Source organism: Anas acuta, chromosome 6, assembly GCF_963932015.1.
Source record: "Anas acuta chromosome 6, bAnaAcu1.1, whole genome shotgun sequence".
Classification (NCBI taxonomy): Eukaryota; Metazoa; Chordata; class Aves; order Anseriformes; family Anatidae; genus Anas; species Anas acuta.
Window position 1 is genome coordinate 19,891,124 of NC_088984.1, and position 18,239 is coordinate 19,909,362.

The 18,239-nt window shown below is 38.9% G+C and overlaps 1 protein-coding gene across 2 annotated transcripts in view; it reads left to right on the forward strand.

Moving 5' to 3' along the window:
• The window catches only part of CERS6 (ceramide synthase 6), a 120,525-nt gene that overhangs the window by 26,507 nt on the left and 75,779 nt on the right, over positions 1–18,239 (forward strand). For both annotated transcript variants that reach the window (XM_068686769.1, XM_068686770.1), the window contains exons 2-3: positions 7,461–7,566; positions 9,773–9,903. In XM_068686769.1, the coding sequence (XP_068542870.1) occupies positions 7,461–7,566; positions 9,773–9,903 (237 nt within the window). The remainder of the gene's footprint in view (positions 1–7,460; positions 7,567–9,772; positions 9,904–18,239) is intronic.

Genomic DNA, 18,239 nt, shown 5'->3' on the forward strand with positions numbered 1-18,239 from the left:
TCTCCATCATGCTTGGCTTGTGTGCTGGGCAGGCAGTGCCCTGCCTCAGCAAGGTTTTCATGTGAGAGTTGTGACCCATTTCCCAGCACAGCCAACACCTTTTGGAGAACTTAACTTCTCTGTGTAGCTACTGGTGAGGTTAACTGGCTCTGAACTGCCTCAGCTTCAGGCCTTGTAGCCTGGTGGTGCTTCTGCAGCAGAACATGTTCGTGTTGAGAAACAGAAAGAAAAATCAGTTCTGGGCAAGGTATCCTGAAGTGACTAGCTGACCTGTCTACTGAATTTGTCCTAGAACTGTCAAGATTTTTTGCTTTTGTTGTTAATAATACAGGTAAATTCTGAATTAAATAGGTCAGCTGTACAAAAATAACAAAACAAACTCAGCAATTGTTTGTTTTGTGGCACTAAATCTGTTGAGTATCTGCTCAGATACAAGTCTCTTCTGCTCTTGCTCATTCTTGTGGTTAGAGCATATTTAGATTGCTGTTGAAAAACAGCAATGTCCAACAAGTTAGACAATTGCAATCATTAGTCCCTGAAATGATTTTTCCCCGTTTTTAGGGAGCATGAAGTAGATGAGTTGGGAAAATTTGTTCTGCATCACGTTCAAAAAGAGAGCCCAACTCTTCAAAACCAAATTGGGCACATTGTTAGCACAGAGGAATTGTTGCTGGTTATAACTGCATTTGCTGGTATTTATAAATATACTGGTAGGAAAAAATGAGTTTTGATGGATGTGTTTAAGTTGCAGGATTAGGTTGCTTATTTTTTTTTTCATTATACAGCTTAGAGTTGGCTGCGTTACCAGCATCAGCAGTCCCTTATGCAAGCACAACTTGAGCAGTGCCTATGTCAAAGTGAGTTTTTTATCAGGTTCACAGAGATGCTGTATGTGTGTAGTCAGAGTTTACCACTTAGCTCAAACTAGAGTTCATTATTCTTGGAGATGTCCCAGAGGTGCACTTCTGATTCACCTTAGTTTTCCCAAATTTATCTGTGAAGATGCATCCTTAGCACAGGAAGGGGATATTCAACCTCCCCTCATGTACCAGCTGGCAACTAACTGAAGTGTTTTTGTGGTTGTGAGAACTAAAGCAAAAATGTTTTTTCTCAGTGCTTGTGGGGACTTTGTAGCCAGGGTTCTGTCCAGGAGCTTCGTTACTCCTTGGATCTATTAGCACAGCTCACATAGAGCAGTCTCAGCATTTTTGTGCAGATGCTTTGAGCCGGCTGAGATACCTTCACAGAAAGCAGATCGTTTGGCAGGTGATGGGTAGCCTCTTTGACATTTGGGCTGTAATAAGAGGCCCGTAATCCTACCGGCTTGTCCAGAGGATGACATACTTTTAACAAAAATAAAAGGCAAAGTGGACTGGTTTAAGCTGTGATCAACATTAAAAAAAGAAAAAGAAAAAAAATATATCAAGTATGTCACTGGCACTGATGAAATCTTGTATGTGGGCTTCCATAGTGAAGTTGGCCACAGAATAAAACTGTTCAAGTGAGGGAAGAAGCATGATGTCTGTGCTTGAAAAACATTAATGGAAAACTGTTTTCTAACTCATGGGATGATTTTTCAGAGCCTGATAGCCATTAAAATGTGTCACATCTAGACAGAAGAAATCATTGCTTTTACAAGACTTGGGAGAAATAAGAAGGTTGATGCAAAACTAAGAAATGACAATAATAGGTCAGAAACTGAAATTAAGTCAGTCTTTGCTTGCAAACCCTGGGAGAGGTTTCGAGGTCGTGAAGCAGACAGGTCACTTGTCTCAGTGCAGTTAGCTTGAAAGACTTCGACTAAAAATTGAACATCTTTTCAAAAACTTAACATATAGCAACATTCAAAATATATTACATGTAAATAAAGGGACAGCTCTATTGTCTGATAGGGGGAGACCAATGACTTAAATAAAGTTCTAATTTTATTTTGTTGGCAGTTATTCCTGGGTCTGGGGCCTTGTAAGACTTCCAGTTCTGTCCCTCATGATGGCAACTTAATTTAGGTTTGCCAACTTTATATGCGGAAGTATAAAATATAATTTTACGTCTACATCAAAGAACCTAGTCTTGATTTAGATTCTCTTGAATGGGTAATTTTGTCTTTATCACTTTGTATACGTGGACATGAATTCAATAGCTTTTTGGAAGATTATATTAGGACAGTATGGTAAAATCAAGGAGCAGGTAGTAAAGTATCTTCCCACAGTAGAAAAGATATATGAAAATTTGTAGTAAAATTTTTGTTCATTCTGCAATGCAGGGGGAAGGCTGGTCATGATTTCTGGGTCCCTTTCTTATCAGCTGGTGAAGTTTTGTGTACAGGGAAGGGTTAAGGGCTTTTTATTGGTTTTCCTATTAAAAAGAAATACATTGCACGTTTATGGTTTTCAGTTTCTGGATTCTTGCTATTTTGTTCTAGAGATAAAATTTTGGTGAAATCAAGTGAGCCTCCAAATAGAGCAGAAACACTTGGCGAATAAGCATTGCAAAGTAGTACAATTTTATCACTTCAAAGGCAGTGGGAAGGAATCCAAACATGCTTTGAACTGGTTAACATATATAACATGCTAGCTATCATTGTCAATTATTTTGAGACTGTTATTTCTTAAACTGAATATTTAGGGTAAACCATTGTTTGAGTATTTTCTGTATGTGTTAATTTTGCTTAATAGTATTTCATTTCTTAAATCACATATTAATTAGCTCAGCTAGCTTGATAAATTTTTTTGGTGCTGTCTGAAAAGTCTTGCAGACCTTTCAGGCTGTTTTAAAAAAATATCTGATGCCTCTTAACCTGTTGGAGGCACTGCAGAGGTGTGAGCTTCTTCAAAGCTACTGAGAACCTGGCAAGCATGGATTTGCAAAGGGTGACTGTCTTGGTCACCTCTGAAATAGCAGATGACCTGCTGGTAGGGAAACCCTAGTGATCCAGGATGGCTCTGCAGGCGTATTTCCAGTGGCTTAATGAAGAAGTTGCTTATCTTCCTAGAAGTCAAGGATGTATCTCTGTACAACCATTTGAGCTAGGAACGCTTCCGCTTCCCCTCCAGCAGCTCCACCCCCTCAATGTGACTACTGGTTTTACTGAAGCACCTCCAAAATCTCCTAGTAATGTTATGGAATAATCGCCTGTGTATACTTGTTTTCTATTTAAATTGAAGGGAGAGTTTGAATCAAATCTGTGGCAAGGATCTGATCTTGCCATACTGCAGCATGAAGCGTGTGCTTTGGCCCCATATCATAGAATATCCTGAGCTGGAAGAGACCCAAAGGATCATTGAGTCCAACTCCTGGCTCCGCACAGGACCACACAAAAATGAGACCATGTGTCTGAGAGCATTGTCCAAATGCTTTTTGACTGCTATATGCAGGTTTCTGACAGGATCTGGGACAAATATTACACATCACCAGTAGGTCTCTGATTTATAGTAAAATGCAGAGTTGAAAAAAAAAAAAATCAATTTACTTTTCTGCTTCCTGTGACACTTTGAATTATTTGTTTAATGCAAACTTTGCTAGTGCTGATAAATATCAGCCTCAAAGGATTATGAGGGCCAACACTAAGATGCCTAGTTAATTCTGGGACTTGATGTAATTTGTCAAGACGAATAGCAGTAAGCTAAAAGGGTTATGGTAATTAATTAGTAAGGCTGGACTATGCAATAAAGGAGTATAAAACTGACTCTGAGTGAAGGCATCTCCCTTACTGTTTTATTGAGGTTATTTGATTTGTGATATTAAAGTTGCGTTTCCAGTTTCATGCATCCACAATGATTTGTGTTTATTGAGGGTCTGACCCATTCCTATTTCTAAGGGAAAACTTTCACAGGGTGTGGAAGATGAAGAAAGAGGAACCAGTTTATTATTAACTGTAATTTTATGAACGTAAGGAACTGCGTGTCTGGTGTAGAGGGGTAGGAATGGCTTCTGAAGAGTCCGAGGGTTTGGGTTTTCATTTCAGCTGGCATCAAAGGACATGGGATTTGGACCTCTTCAAATGCAGCGTTGTGCCCACTGTAGCCACCTCAAGGAGTAAACTGTACCCAGCTGGCATTTAGCTCCTTCCACCAGGGCAAAACTAGTTTGTTTCTTTACTTCTCTTCTTCCCCCGTGTTCATTACGCCATAATGGTGGCTGGCTTTGTCTAGTGGACATTTGCTAGAGAGCAGGCTGGAAAGGCAGCATGGTATCTTTATCAAAGTTACCTGCCTCTGGTGAAATGTTGCTCCTTTTTATGGTCTGGTACGTATGAGGGGCTATTTTGTGAAGGGTTTCTTGTGTCCTTCATAGAGAAAACACAATTCCCAAGTTTGGGGTGGAGCATGAGGCCTCGCTGTTTCTGCTCCACATAGTTGAGAACTACAGGCAGGGTCCAAACTGTGGTGGCTGCCTCCGGGAGGTACAGGCCGCTGCTAGATGCCTGTCATGGTTGAGCAGGCAGCGTGGTATTTATAGGCCAGCAAGGGCAGAGTACCTTCCACCTGGTTACTCTGAAGTACCTGGTGTTACCTGAATGGTCATCTGTGGCTTTTTTGGTTCAGTTTTGTTCTTAAATGTGGCTTTAAACAGTGGATGAGGAGGCCGCCTTTAAAAAGGTTCTTGAATTCTGAATTTAATTCCCTTGCTTGTTTTGTTATTTCATTTCTAGGTAAGGAATGGATGGGGCTGTGTTTGGCAAAAAAAAAAAAAAAATTGTCCTTTTAATTTCTGTGTAATTGAATGCCAGCTTTCAATTCAGCTTCACTGAAATCAGTTGAAAGAGAGAGATTGCTGTGGTGTTTGCTCAGATTTACATGTGGGGAGGAAAGCTGGTAATATATTCAGTTCTGCTCTCCTTACTCTTCTACAATACTTCTTTCCTCTTAATTGCAATACCTTATGCAATAAATAGTCCCATGGGTTTCAGTAAGACTGTTTAGGGAATTGAATACCACAGTGCAGAAGAAATGGAAAAAATGAGTAAAGCTTTTAAGAAGTACAACATTTGGCAAAATGCTCTGTTTGTGCATGTATCAAACACTACTTTTGTTTCATTATGAATCAATTTAAATTATTAAAGAAAGCTGAGTGAGAATTATGATAATGATGCTTTTTACTTTTGGTGTGAAATTTTGGATCCTATTGATTAAATTATACTTTAAAAGTTTCCTTTTAACCTTGAAAAACAATTTTAAATATTGCAAAGTATAGTTTAAGCTTAAGTTTTCATAGGAAAAGTCAAAAATCTCTCTTAAATCTTATCTGTGCTTTCTCTTGTGTTTCTCTACACATTTCATTAGCAAGACATGTCATTTTAAGAATGGCATTTAAGCAGACCCAGGAACTTGGCTTAGGTTTAAATGAAGATCAACTCAGCATGAAGCTTTTTGGAATTGCATCTGGTAGAATTTTCTAGCAGGGACTCTCATACCTGCTTTTGACCTTAACAAATTCAATGTTTTATTTTTTTCTTTTGAATTAGCATGTTTAGGGAAATGTGTTTTTATTGGAGTGAAGGAATGATGATCACATTCCTTCCATCAGCAGAAGGATAAGAGGTTTTTTCAGCTTTTTGTATAAAACATGGATGTAAAGGGACTGAGAATCTTGGTATCTGTTACGTGACTGGAAGTGTTTTACTAGTCCTTAGAATTAAAAAGTAAATTTCTAAACTCAAACTCTATGTGCATTTTATCAGCTTATTCAGCTGCACCTTTTTGATTACCTGATAACAGCAATGACCAGCTCTGATTTGTATATATCCATGTTGAACTAAAGAATACAACTCTCACTTCTTTTTGTCATCTAGTTTGAGATGAAAAAAAGTCCCTTCAGTTTTAATAAAAGCAGGTTTTATGTATCTCTTGCACTTTAAATTGGGGACTTGTATATTACTTAGCTAGTGTACAAATTGCATATTTTCATATAACGCGAATGCTGAGCTTATATTTCACTTTAATCAGCAGAAGCAGCAATTTTAGTTCAAAACTACTTAAAATGATGCTTGAATGTGTATAAGAACATTATAATTTTGAAGAGCACGTGGTTGTATTCAGGTGGATAAACACAGAGCTGCTTAACTAGTGTGTTGGTTTCGTCTCTGTGGCAAATTAAGTCTCAACAAAATAAAATCTTTGAAGTGAAATCAAGAATTACTTAATTCAAAGATGGCAGAAGTTTAGGAAACTGATGGTTTTCAGGGGACGATGGGATCCAGTTCTCACTTCAGTTACCACTGCAGCTGCATGCACTTGTTAGAAGTCAGTAAACCTTATTTTACCCTAGTTCCTCTTCAGCTGTATGGATTGAGTCCTATTGTGCTGGGCACCACAGAAATGAAGAACGAAACGATATATCTGAGCCTTAATAATTTACAGATAGGCAGGCATGTACTGCATAAATATGATTTATTTAAGTAGTGTCTTGAATTACTCCCCATCAAATTTTCCTGTATATTTTTCCAACTATGTGACTCTTTATAGTAGTTGCTGCTTGTGAACAGAGGGTAAGGTTAAATTCTGGTGTGTTCCTCTCAGAGTATCTTCTCCTTTCTTTTCAAAGGAGTTAGCCTCAATACATCTGAACATACTTTTCTGTGGTGCAGAGGCTGGCACCTCTGGTGCTATTGACAGATATTACTGATTCCTTTACTATTCCTATATGGATGGAATTCCTACAAAGACTTTGTAGCTATTAATCCCACACTTGAATCCCTTAGACTTCGGGGATTCAAGAGTGGGACCCATAGTTACAAACAGTTTAGTTTTTTAATGGATGGAGTGGTTTTCATTGAGTGTAAGCTATTTAATTCAACTCTAAAATATGTTAGAGATTCCCAGTTTATAAACTGGCTGAATTTATAGATTGGTATTTGGATCTGTGACAGCATTGTGCTTGGGCATAAGAATTTAGAGGAAAATCTATTTCTTAAGCAAAGTCTTTGAGTCATGGCTCAACATCATTTGAACTTCATGGTTCAGAAAATTGTATTGACTGGGCATCTTCAATGCTTGCTGCCTTTAAGGACTTTGTTTGAATTTTCACTGTGCAAAAGGAGTCCTAAGGCAATAGCTACTCTGGAAACTGATCTGTGAAAAAGGCCTTATTTGGAGGAGGAGAACATTACGTGTTCTTCAGCTCTGCAAGCTGCCCTGCTCTTTTCATTAGGCAGTGCTTCTCTGGGAGGCATTCCTCTCATGCTTTTGTTCTATGCTTTTTTTTTTTTTCTTCAACATGAAAGAAAATCCTGTTTCATGTGCTCCGTGGAGTTCATTTCATCCTTCAAAGTGCTGTTACTTATTTTGTCATGTAATCGCCTGTATGAGCTTGCTTTTAAGCTGTTAGGCTAAGTATTGGTTCTTGTTGGCAGGGTTATAATGTTTGCACATTTACCATATGTCATTGATTGATAACAGTAATGAAGTAAATAACTGAAGGATTTCACTTACATTCTTTTTTCACTCTTCTGTTTCTCGTAGGTTCATTGCTAAACCGTGTGCCTTAGGCCTTAAAGTCCAAGCTAATGGACCACAAAAAGCTCAACCTAATGCTATCCTGGAAAAAGTTTTCACAGCCATTACAAAGGTAGAGTATTTACCTAAATATTTATCTTATAAAGTGGGATATGGTATTATAAAACACATCTGAACAAAATGAATATAACTTCTAAGTTCAGTACTGCCATTTTTACAGCTAATGTCATAACATTAAAGTGTCAAGGTTTTCATTGGCATGCCAACTTGAACAGTTGTGCAGCCTTTCATGATGTGTCCTGTAAACTTTTGATTAAAAAAAAAAAGTTACAGAAATACTTCGTAGGTGCTGTATGGCCACCTACTTTATTTTGTTTCCTTCCTTTTAGGAAGTTCCATGGAATCCTTGTTGTTTTTTTTTTTTGGTTAGGATGAGTTTTTTGTGTGTTTTGAATGAAGAGCAAATTATGAGATACTAAGATGGACCTTACTGTGTATTCCATGAAACTCTGAAGCTACCCCTTCCAGGGCAACTGCTTGAGAGCAGGGTGCTGATGGCTTACTGTTGTCCTAGCTGTTTGTGATTAATGTCCTTTGAAATTGGAGGGAAAAGCTAGAAAAGTATGGAGAACTGACTGAACAGTATTCTAGATTGCAGGTTGTTCGTTTTCTTTTTGTAGAAAATGAGGTTTTTGCCGCTGCTTGCCACTGTTTCTACAGCTGCCGTTGTACGATCTTCAGCTAAACCTGTCATCCTGTCCATTCTTCTGCTGTAGTCTGAGTTTTCACACAATACTAAGCAACGTCCTTTAGCTTCTCCTGAAAAAGTCAACAGACAGTTCTTTGTAGTGCAAAGACCTGTGAAGACCTGAATGATGAAGCCTCTCTTTTGAAGAAACTCAGCAGTTCCACCTTGGCTCCAGGCTGCAGCTGGGCACACCACAGCAAAGACACTAATTAGCTGGAATTTCAGAAACTATTAAGATAACAGAGTGCTAAATTGGGTTCAATGTCAGAGACAGTGAAATACGCCATGAATATGCCTTCTTTTTGTGTCCTACCCTATGCTGAGATCATCAGAGCACTTGGTGCAATTTTTGTCTTGTTTTCATAGAAAGTGATGCATGCCTCATTTCTATAAGATACAGCATGTGTGCTCTCTCCCTGACTCAGCTGGAGGAAGAATTAGATTTTTAAAGTCAGTGAGAGTAGCTTTTCTCAATTTTCCATTGGAAAACCTAGTGGCTACTTTGATTCACTTAAAAGGTAAATAAAAAAAAAAAAAATTCTGAGAAGGGATGGGAAGTTCTGAGAACTTCCCCCTTTTCTCAGCTAGTTCTTTTATTTTCCTTTCTGACTTCTTTGCTGGAGACTGATAGAGGAAGCTTCACCCTGGCAAAGACTGCTGCTTTACCCTTTGCTACATTTAACAACGTCTTTGTGGTGGCAGATGTGTATCTTTTTCAATGTATCTGACTGGCTTACAGACCTAAACCTAAAGCTCCAGAAAATAGACTGTCCGATGGCTTTTCCTTAATTAAAAAAAAAAAAAAAAGTAATCAGGAGAAATATGTAGATTGTCCTTATGCAGTACCATACATAAATGTGGCCTGTTCCACTCTTCTCTATTTAGTATTCAAATTAAGAATAGATTAATTTTATTTTACCTTGCCTTTACGTTGATTTGCAGAGAACAGCCACTTGAATGGAAGGAGAGTTTTACATTTACTGCTTTGGAGGATAACTCTGTGTAGCTATTTTAAAGAAAAAAAAATCTTTCTTTGTTTCCCAGGTGATTTTCCTTTTGAAGTTGTCATTTTGTTTAATGACCTCATTTTTTAACATTAATATGCACAAACATGGGATATATCCTCTTCTTTCTGTGTCAGTCAAGAAATCTTCACTTCTGTAACTGACAGTGGGACCAAGGTTGGAATATACAAACTGTGTGGCAGGCAGAGGAGCATTTGTAAGCCCCTCTGCTTGATAGATATGTCATTTTAACCTCTGCTTACCATCACTTCCCAAGTTTCATGAAAGGTTTCATCCAGTTACCCCCTGTAAGTTTTTATCAGTAATAACCAATATGCAATATGGCAGCATATGTCAACCTTCTTATATCAATAAGATACTGTCACCGTAAACATATTTTGGTGTGGATGTGCCAGCAGAGATCTCTGTCATTTTATTTCTATGCATCCATTTGTCTGACAAGCAGTCTATAAGCCATTGGGAGGTGGTTACAGCAGTTCTAAATTAAAAGTGGCATTACCACAATTGGGAAGAGGAAATAATTTTTATCCTTCTCTGTTCTGTAGCATCCGGATGAGAAGAGGCTGGAGGGACTCTCCAAGCAGCTGGACTGGGATGTACGCAGCATTCAACGATGGTTTCGACAAAGACGCAACCAGGAAAAGCCCAGTACTCTTACGAAGTTCTGCGAGAGCATGTAAGCAAACTGTCTTTACAGCACAGTCTTTCTCCTTTCTCTGTACAGCTGGACAGAGATCTGAAATGGAGCAATAAAAATAAAAGCCAAAAAGCCCTTCCTTGTTTTTCTCATCCTGGGCTTGACCCTTTTACTAGCACAGCTTCTTGAGTGCACGTAATTCTGAGAAACTAAAGGCTCCTACACTTTCTTTGGGCAGTTATTTTTCACCTGCAAAGGTTTACTTCTAGGGACTGCTTCCAAGAATCCAGCTGCTCTTCAAAACTGGTTATCTACACATAGTTATTTTTTCTAATCAGACCCCATTGTCTCTGAGTCAGATTTTCATGCTGGCTGGATTTAACACACTAATACTTAATCTGCACTGAAAGAGTGTGAAAAACTAAATCTACTTAATACATTTACATGTTTTTCTTAAAGGAGGAATGATAGGTATTGAACTTATAACAAAACACAAAGAATACTAGTTTCTTTGAAAGACTTATTAGTTATAAGACTCAGCCCTCCAGCACTGCTGTAATGTTGTTCCTTTGATATGGAAGGTCGTGCATTTAAGGCAAGTTTTACATGCTCCAAATCAAGAGGCTTGGCAAATAATGCCATAAACAAGTATCGGCTTTATCATACCCTGAGGTCAAGTAGTCATGTTATTGCTGGCTTAAAACTAGTTATGCTTTTTGTTAGCTGGGAAAGAAGTGTTAGACAGAAATGTCAGCACCAATAGAGGAAGACTATTTAAATTTGAAAGTGAAACTTGGTTATTTTAAATCTATTTTTTTTTACTTTTTTTTTTTAATCCAAACAATTTTACATGATTTCATTAAAAATTACAAGTAAATAAATTTTTTTAAAAAGTATATATATGTGTATGAGTGTGTGTATATATATATTTCTTTGTGGCATACATTATGGCAAAAGTGTGTAGATAAGAGCTGTGAATGCAAACTGGAAGGTGAAATTAAGCTGAAATGAGTGCAATTAACTTCTGCAGGAAGAATTAAGTCCCAGCTTCATTTAGAGAGGCCCATTGGGCGTTACTGCAACATGTATACTTAATAGTAATGACAATACTTGTATCTCCAGAAAGAAACAAGTTGGTGTAAAGAAGAAACAGTTAGCTTTTCTCGGCTCATGGTTTGCAGAGGGTGCAGGGGGAGTTGCCTCTGGGGCTCCACAAGTACTGTTACTGTAGAACATGCTGCTCTCTGTGTGAGCGCATTGCCCTGATAGCGTTTGCAGCAGTGTAGCAGGTGCTACCAGGTGTCCTGTCATGCATGCTGGATGGAGTTGGTGGCCGTTAGTTGGAATAGCACCAGGAAGTCAGGGATCCCCTTTTCTCCCCTCAGTATGGCTGTGAAACGGGTGTCTAGTTAAATCAGGGCACTACATGTGGTGCAGTATCTTTGGAGCAAAGAAATCCAGATCCGCTCAAGGCCAATAGCCTTTTGACATGTAGTTAATTGTGTGACATTTTGGATGAAGAATCCATGTGTGGACAGCTGCTACAGAGCTCTAGGGTGCATGAAGCACATGTTCCCATGGCAGAGATAGGAACGGCCGCACTCCAAACCTGCAGTAACTCGAGCACCAGTGGAAGGGTCAGAAGCCCTGACAGAGAGCAAAACATGCGGTAAGTAGCCAGCAGGCATAATGTAAACAATGCAACAGTAATCCCCACCCACACCTTCAGCTGTTGAGCTGCTGTTGTCCTTCCAGAGAAGTCTTCCATTTTGCTGGCAGCTGAATTGATTGGCAAAGACTTGGGGAGAACAGTGACAGAACCCACAGCAAATGTGGAGCTGCCTAAGAAGAGCTCCAACTCTTTTTACAAGCAGACAGTTCAATTTACTGCTAGTAAAAGTGTTCCTTAGGCACAAAATGGCTTTTTCCTTGTTGCACAGGATAAGACAGACATGCATGAGGGGATGCAGACTGTTTCTGACTGCCTTATCTTGCCAAATGGATATCTTGGTTACTACATAGAGGAGTTTCAAAAGGGCAAAGGATGGCAGTGAAATTTGATGATAAATGCACTCAGCTGGCATGAATGACACCCAAGATCCAGACCCAGACAGGCTAAAACAGTAAATTTTTTCACTAGATTTCTCTTATTTCTCTTGCCCCAGATTTCTCAATTTCCCTATCCCATTTTTCCCCCCCAAGGTATTCCAGTTATGGTCCTAAACAAAGTGCAGAGCAACTTCAAAATCTACACCTTTTTTTTTTTTTTTCCTCCAAAAAAATCAAATAATTCTTTTTTCCTGGGTTTTATCATATGTCCTGGGAATTAGCATGTGGTAGCTATATGAAGAAGAACATAGTAATATGTCTGTAGGCACTGCCTGTGCAACAGTCTTGTTGTGAAAACAAATGACTTTGCAGTGACCTTAACCAGCAGTCACCTCAGTTTTGTCTCAACCTTCTCTTTCAAGTGAAGGTGCCACTTGGTTATTGGAGCTGTGGAATCCGCTGATAGTGAGACTTCAATGGCATCATGTACCTGCTTCAGATGTTATGGTGATACGTACCTATACAAAACATGAAATAGATGGTATCAGCAGGTGATGATTCATTATCCAGTGTTATTCAGAAAGGCAGTAATAAACGGGGTGCAGAGGTTTATTTTACCAGCAAGTTGATAGGTTGTTTCTCAAGGATTTGATGGTTCTGAAATGAAACTTGGAGTTAGCAGTAGGATGTTTGTAGTCACTGGAAAAGACACCCACCTTGTACAACTTCAGATTGTAATGCTCAGGTAGCAGCTACAGGAGTGAGTCTGTGCATAATGTTTCTTTCTCATTGGGAATATAGGCAGTTTTTCTGCTTTCTTCACTTGATAGATCCAAGATGAATAAAGGAGAACTGGCAAACTTTGTGCACAGTGGGCTTTTCTACTGCTGTGCATTTCTACTGCTTTTTATTCCTTTGTCTCTGTCCTCATAGTGTAGCCTAACATCAAGGAAGAACAAGCTTTCTCCTTTACAAGAGGAAGGGAAGAACCTTGTACTCTGCTCTTTAAGCATGCGGCACATCAGAAAACACCAAGTGGATTACCTTGAATCTTTCCTAAGGCTTGTGTAATTTGTATGTTATTCATGGAGAGTATCTGCAGTACTTTACAAGGCTAAAAGTTGTTTCTGTAGAGGACTATTGATTTGCTTATAGGTGGGTGGCATAAATTGGTCCAAATGCTCTAAGGACTCATCTGGAGCATAATTCCAGCACAAATATATTTAAGGAAAAAAAAAAAAAAAAAAGACTGGCCATTAATGGAGAACGAGTTCCCAAAAATGTCTTAAGGGAGAGTGTTACATCTGAATATAGAAGAATGGGAATTCCAGGCATGGAATATGCTCATGGAAAAAAGGCTTTGAGGTATGCTGGGGACAACTGGGACAATGTAATGCCTGGAATACCTTGAATGGTAACTTTGGTGACTGTCAGACAGAATGCAGGGCACACGAATATCTTTGTTAATATGTCTGAAAGACAACACAGTGGTGATTTCCAAGTGACCTCTAGGTTCTTGGCCGCTTCAGTCTGTTGTGCTGCTGCTGCTCACACTGCCAGTGCCTAGGCATGTCTGCTTTTCTCAAAGGCTAAATAGCATAGAAAGAACAAGCATCATGTTCCCCTCCCTTGCTGTCCAAAGCTGCTTATTAAAGATTATTTCCATGATTTCCAAGGATGAGCTGGCAGATAGATATGTCCGAGAGTGTTTTTTGAGTTTATGCAGCAGTCTGCATGTGAAAACATAGAAGCGTGCTGACTGATGAGCTAAAGAATTTCATTTATTTTTCTAAACATATTTCTGTAGAGGAAGTTTGGATAGTAAAGTATCTGTAAGTGGGGTGACTTTTAGTTTTGATGTAGGTGAAATAAGAGTCTCTATCTCGCCTCCTAGACAGAACATACCCTTTTCCCAGGGAAGTGAAACTGTTTGTGCATGTTTTGGGGGGGAAGATTGCTGTATGTATCTATCTGTGTACATGTTTATGTGTATAGAGAGATATATACAGTATAGAATACTTTTTCACTTGTGCACATTTGTGAAAATTTTATGGGCTGTTTTGCAACTTCTTGGTCTTATTGCTTTTCTTCACTAGCAGGGTAATTCTCTTCTGCAGAATTGCACTAGAAAAATAACTATGCAAGGAAAAGAAATTGAGACAGCTGCTTGGTTGTTGAAATTCTGAACTGTGCTGATACAAATCTTAACAAAGCACATAAAGCACAGACTGATGAATTCTTTTGTGTGTAGCAGTAAAGCACTAGAAAACAAATAGGCATCAAAAATCTTCTAGCTCCAAATTTTGTGTAGCTTTAGGCCCACTTAAGTCAACTACAGAACACTGCTGAATACAGGGATCTTTGAGATGGAAGCAAGAAGAAGTGGTAAATGATATTATGGGTCCATTTAATTCAGGGTTGTCAATACAAATTTTCTGCTGCTTCAGTGCTTCATCCAACAGAGAACTGACCAGTGTTTCACAACTAGAAAAGAGAATGGGGATGTCTGGAAAGCAGTGCTGCTCCCCTGAGGTGAGTGGCTTCTAAGTGTGAATACAAAGCATACACCCAAAATGGGAAGGAATTTGGCCACTGTCATATGTGCTATCTAGCTTTTCATATTTGCAGGCATCTTAAGATGACTTGGAGTCCTTCTTTGGAGAAACCCAAGGTTTTTTCCTTGGAAGCTTCTCAGGTTGTTACCTGCTGCAGGAATTAGTAGAATTTGTAAATTGCCTGAATGTTTAGATATCATGGAGGAAGAAGTGCATTGGGCGGCCATGTGGACCAGATGCTACTACACTCACTGATTTCAGATTTCTTTTATATTTTTTTTTCTTATTATTATTGGTCTCTGACAAGGTGACTTGGATAGATAGGATTCAGCCAGCATGAGCAGATGATTTGCTGCTGATGCATATGTATGTAACAACTCCTTATTCTCGATGTGCAATGCATGGATTGCATGTATATGTATTTAAGGTGTACTTGGAGGTGATTAAGTATTTCACATCTCTTGAGGTAGCCAGGCTCTGCAGCTATGTAGCCACTGAAGTCACTTACAAATTACCAGTATTAAAATCTGTTTCTTCTACCCTTACTGGGTGCACTGTCTACTCAAGTGAAATGGAAGCTCAGATCTGCGGTTGTGAGTAAAGGAATTCGTAAGGACAGCAGTAAGGATAACTCTGCCTGAAAGCTGATATTTGAAGTTAGCCCACAGATTAGACTTTTTGTTTTTTAAACTTGACTTTAAGGAGTAGAAGGGTTCTGTTAGTTAACCATAACATGACAAGAAAGTGTGATAGTTGCTGTTTAATGGCATAGAGCTATCAAATCTCCTTTGCCTTCCTCTGCGGGTTTCCATGGGGCAGGAGTGGCTGTTCCATCCATGCTGTCATGGATGCTGGGCAGAACCTCTCCACTGCTGCCCTGGTCTGTTCAGGAGATCCAAAGCACTGATAGCTCAACTGGTAGCTGCTTGGTGGAAATTGCATGTCTATGTAGTACGTTGACAAAAAGGCAGAGATTTTTTCATGCTATCCTGGATTATTACTATTTCTAACTGGGCAGATACATAGTTCTGCTCCTCCCTCTCCCTCTAACTTCCAGCAGTGAGCTGTGTGCTGCAGCCAGGTGTTCCTGCTACAGGTGGTACTTCTGGTAGATGATTATAGCAGAGCAGTCTTGCCCGAAAGAGAAAGCATTGAGGAAAATCCAAAGTTTCTGGAACTTTTTGTGAAGTGGCAGCAGGAAACTGCAATGAGCCATAGTACTGAAAGGCACTAATTAATACAATTTATTCTTTCTGGGCCACTTTGTGCTGAAGCAGTTAATAGAACTGATCAACATTTATACAAGTGAAGAGTTGAGTCATTTGCATATTTTTATTGCTGGTCCCTAACTTTTTGGCTTCTTTTCAGTATTTCACAGAGATTTCTGTGACCCTGATGGAAATATCCATCAGCCTTTCACAAAGACTTTTATGATACTGGAGCAACTACTTTGTAGTTCTGGTAGTAGTGTCAAAATAATTGCATGATGTCTGTACATCTCTCTTAATGCAGTTGATTGATTTATTTATTTATTTCCCATGGCCTTACAACAAAAGGAACTGAGCAGGAGGGGTAAGAGGAGGATTATTCCTTTAAGCACAGTATCTGGGCTTATAGCCCAAAGAAGTGAGTGCTTTCTCTCAGGTAAAGCAACAAGGTCGTTTCTCCAAAGCTGCTAACTCAGAATGCCAACCTGTTAAAACAGTGCTGTAAAGAGGGAGTGAGGGAAACTGTCATTGTTTCTGAGCTTCTGTGAATGACCCAGTTGCACTGAGAGTTAATGTCAAGCTAAAAAGTTGCCCAAGCTAGCTTCTTTTAACCTACATGAGTATCAGGTCTAGGCAAGGCAGTGTGAACACAGATTTTTCTTTCAATCAATTTACCAAAGTGTAGCACTTTGCAAATTAAATTTTGAGGCATCCTACTTTATTTTGGAGAAGCTTTTCAGTGTTACTGTTTACTGTTGCTGTCAGTACACTCTAATTGTGCCAACCTTATTACATCAAAAGGAGAGAGAAGGGACTGCTACATGCTCTGTCCTTGTAAAAGAATATGCCCTTTTTCAAATGAGTAATCTGAGAGATCCCTATAATTTAGTATAAATCAATGCTTTGTTTGTTGTTTTTTTTTGACTTTGTGGTGTGATTTATTTTTTTTTTTAAATCAGTTGTGATTTTTCCATGTGGCATCCTATTGTTTTGTACTAGTTACCCTTGACAAACCATTAAAGATTGTGTCTGACAGCCTTCACAAATAAAAAACACTTTAATAGTGTTTTCTGAAGGTCTCTCGATATATATTAATTATTTTTTCGTGTAAAGAATATCATGTAACTAAGTAGAACTTCATATATGGGAACTTCATGTCAATTACTCCTGATAGCTTGTATGCCATAAAGCTGCTGGTAAAAATAAATTGGTACCTCTTAAATAGCCATAAAATGCTATTAATGCAGGAAGGGTGTTCTCGTTTGTTGTTTTTTTTTTTTAACTGGTAGAAGAAGGGAGTAAGAAACATGCTGTGTGATGTCTATTATAAAAATGCTGGAGAAAGAAGAATATTAATTAATACCAATAATCCATTTTTGTTTTTATCAAAGGTGTGAGTTTCATCTAATACAGTTTTTGTGATGTGTCTTTCTAAAAATACCAACTTGAAAGTCTCAGATCTCAGTTACTTTTTTTTTTAATTATCTTTGTCTTTGCAATAGAAACAAAGCTGAAAAATCAGGGTGCACCTTCATTCTCTTCGCCAGAGGTCTTATCTCCAATGGTCTTCACTTTGTGAACACTGGTGTACTACTGGACTCACTTTCTGTAGTGATGCTGCTACCTCCTGCCAAAAGGGAATGCAGGCACTACTGAAAGGATAATTCATTGAAAAGATAATTTGCTCCAGGCTTTGCTCTAGACAGATGATATGTATATAAAACTTGCCAAATCTGACTCTTCCAGCTGGGATAGTCTTGTTATCCAGGCAGGGCTAGTGCCTCCGCATTGTGCCATAGGGCATGCAGCACATGCTTAGTGTCAGGCTATAAAAGCACTATGCTGGCAAGATGCAATACATCAGTCTTGCTATCTGCGAAACTGTGATCCTTCTTGCAGGGCAGAAATAGCAGAAAAACAAAAGCCCAAACCCACAACCCCCACACTTTGGAGCTATATTTCCTATCAATGTAATGGAAATCCTGGGCACTTGCTATCCAGTGTTCCAGCTCAGAGCACTGTGGATGTGAACCACTCCAAGCTAGTTGGTCTTCTGCAACCTTGAACTCTGTAAAATGTCTGTGAAAGGATTCATACATCAGATGATGTGGATTCAATGTTGGCGTTAGCGTTAGCAGCAAAGGCTAACTTTGATAATGCTCAAGAAAAGTTGTCTTTGAAGGGAATATAATTACTGTTGCTGAATCCTAAAGAGATGGGTTGCCTGTCACCATTCCCTAGTGTACTGCTAGGCCGGTGTGAGCAGACCAAACTCTTCCACTGATGTTTTTAATTAGAATTTTCATTAGATGTAGCATGAAAGTATTGTGCTTTGCAGATGCAAATAGCAGGACAGTGACTGCATAGATACTAAAAAGGATTGTGTAGGAGATCAGAGACAATAGAAGAAGTGCGAGGGTTGCCTTATTAAAAGATAAAAACATACAGAAATGATTTGTATGAAGAAACAGCAACTACCTGTCACACAGTGGAAGAACCAGGCAATACTTAATCAAGAAAGGGAAGAAGCATGTACAAAACTGAATAGTGAAAACAGTTTTTC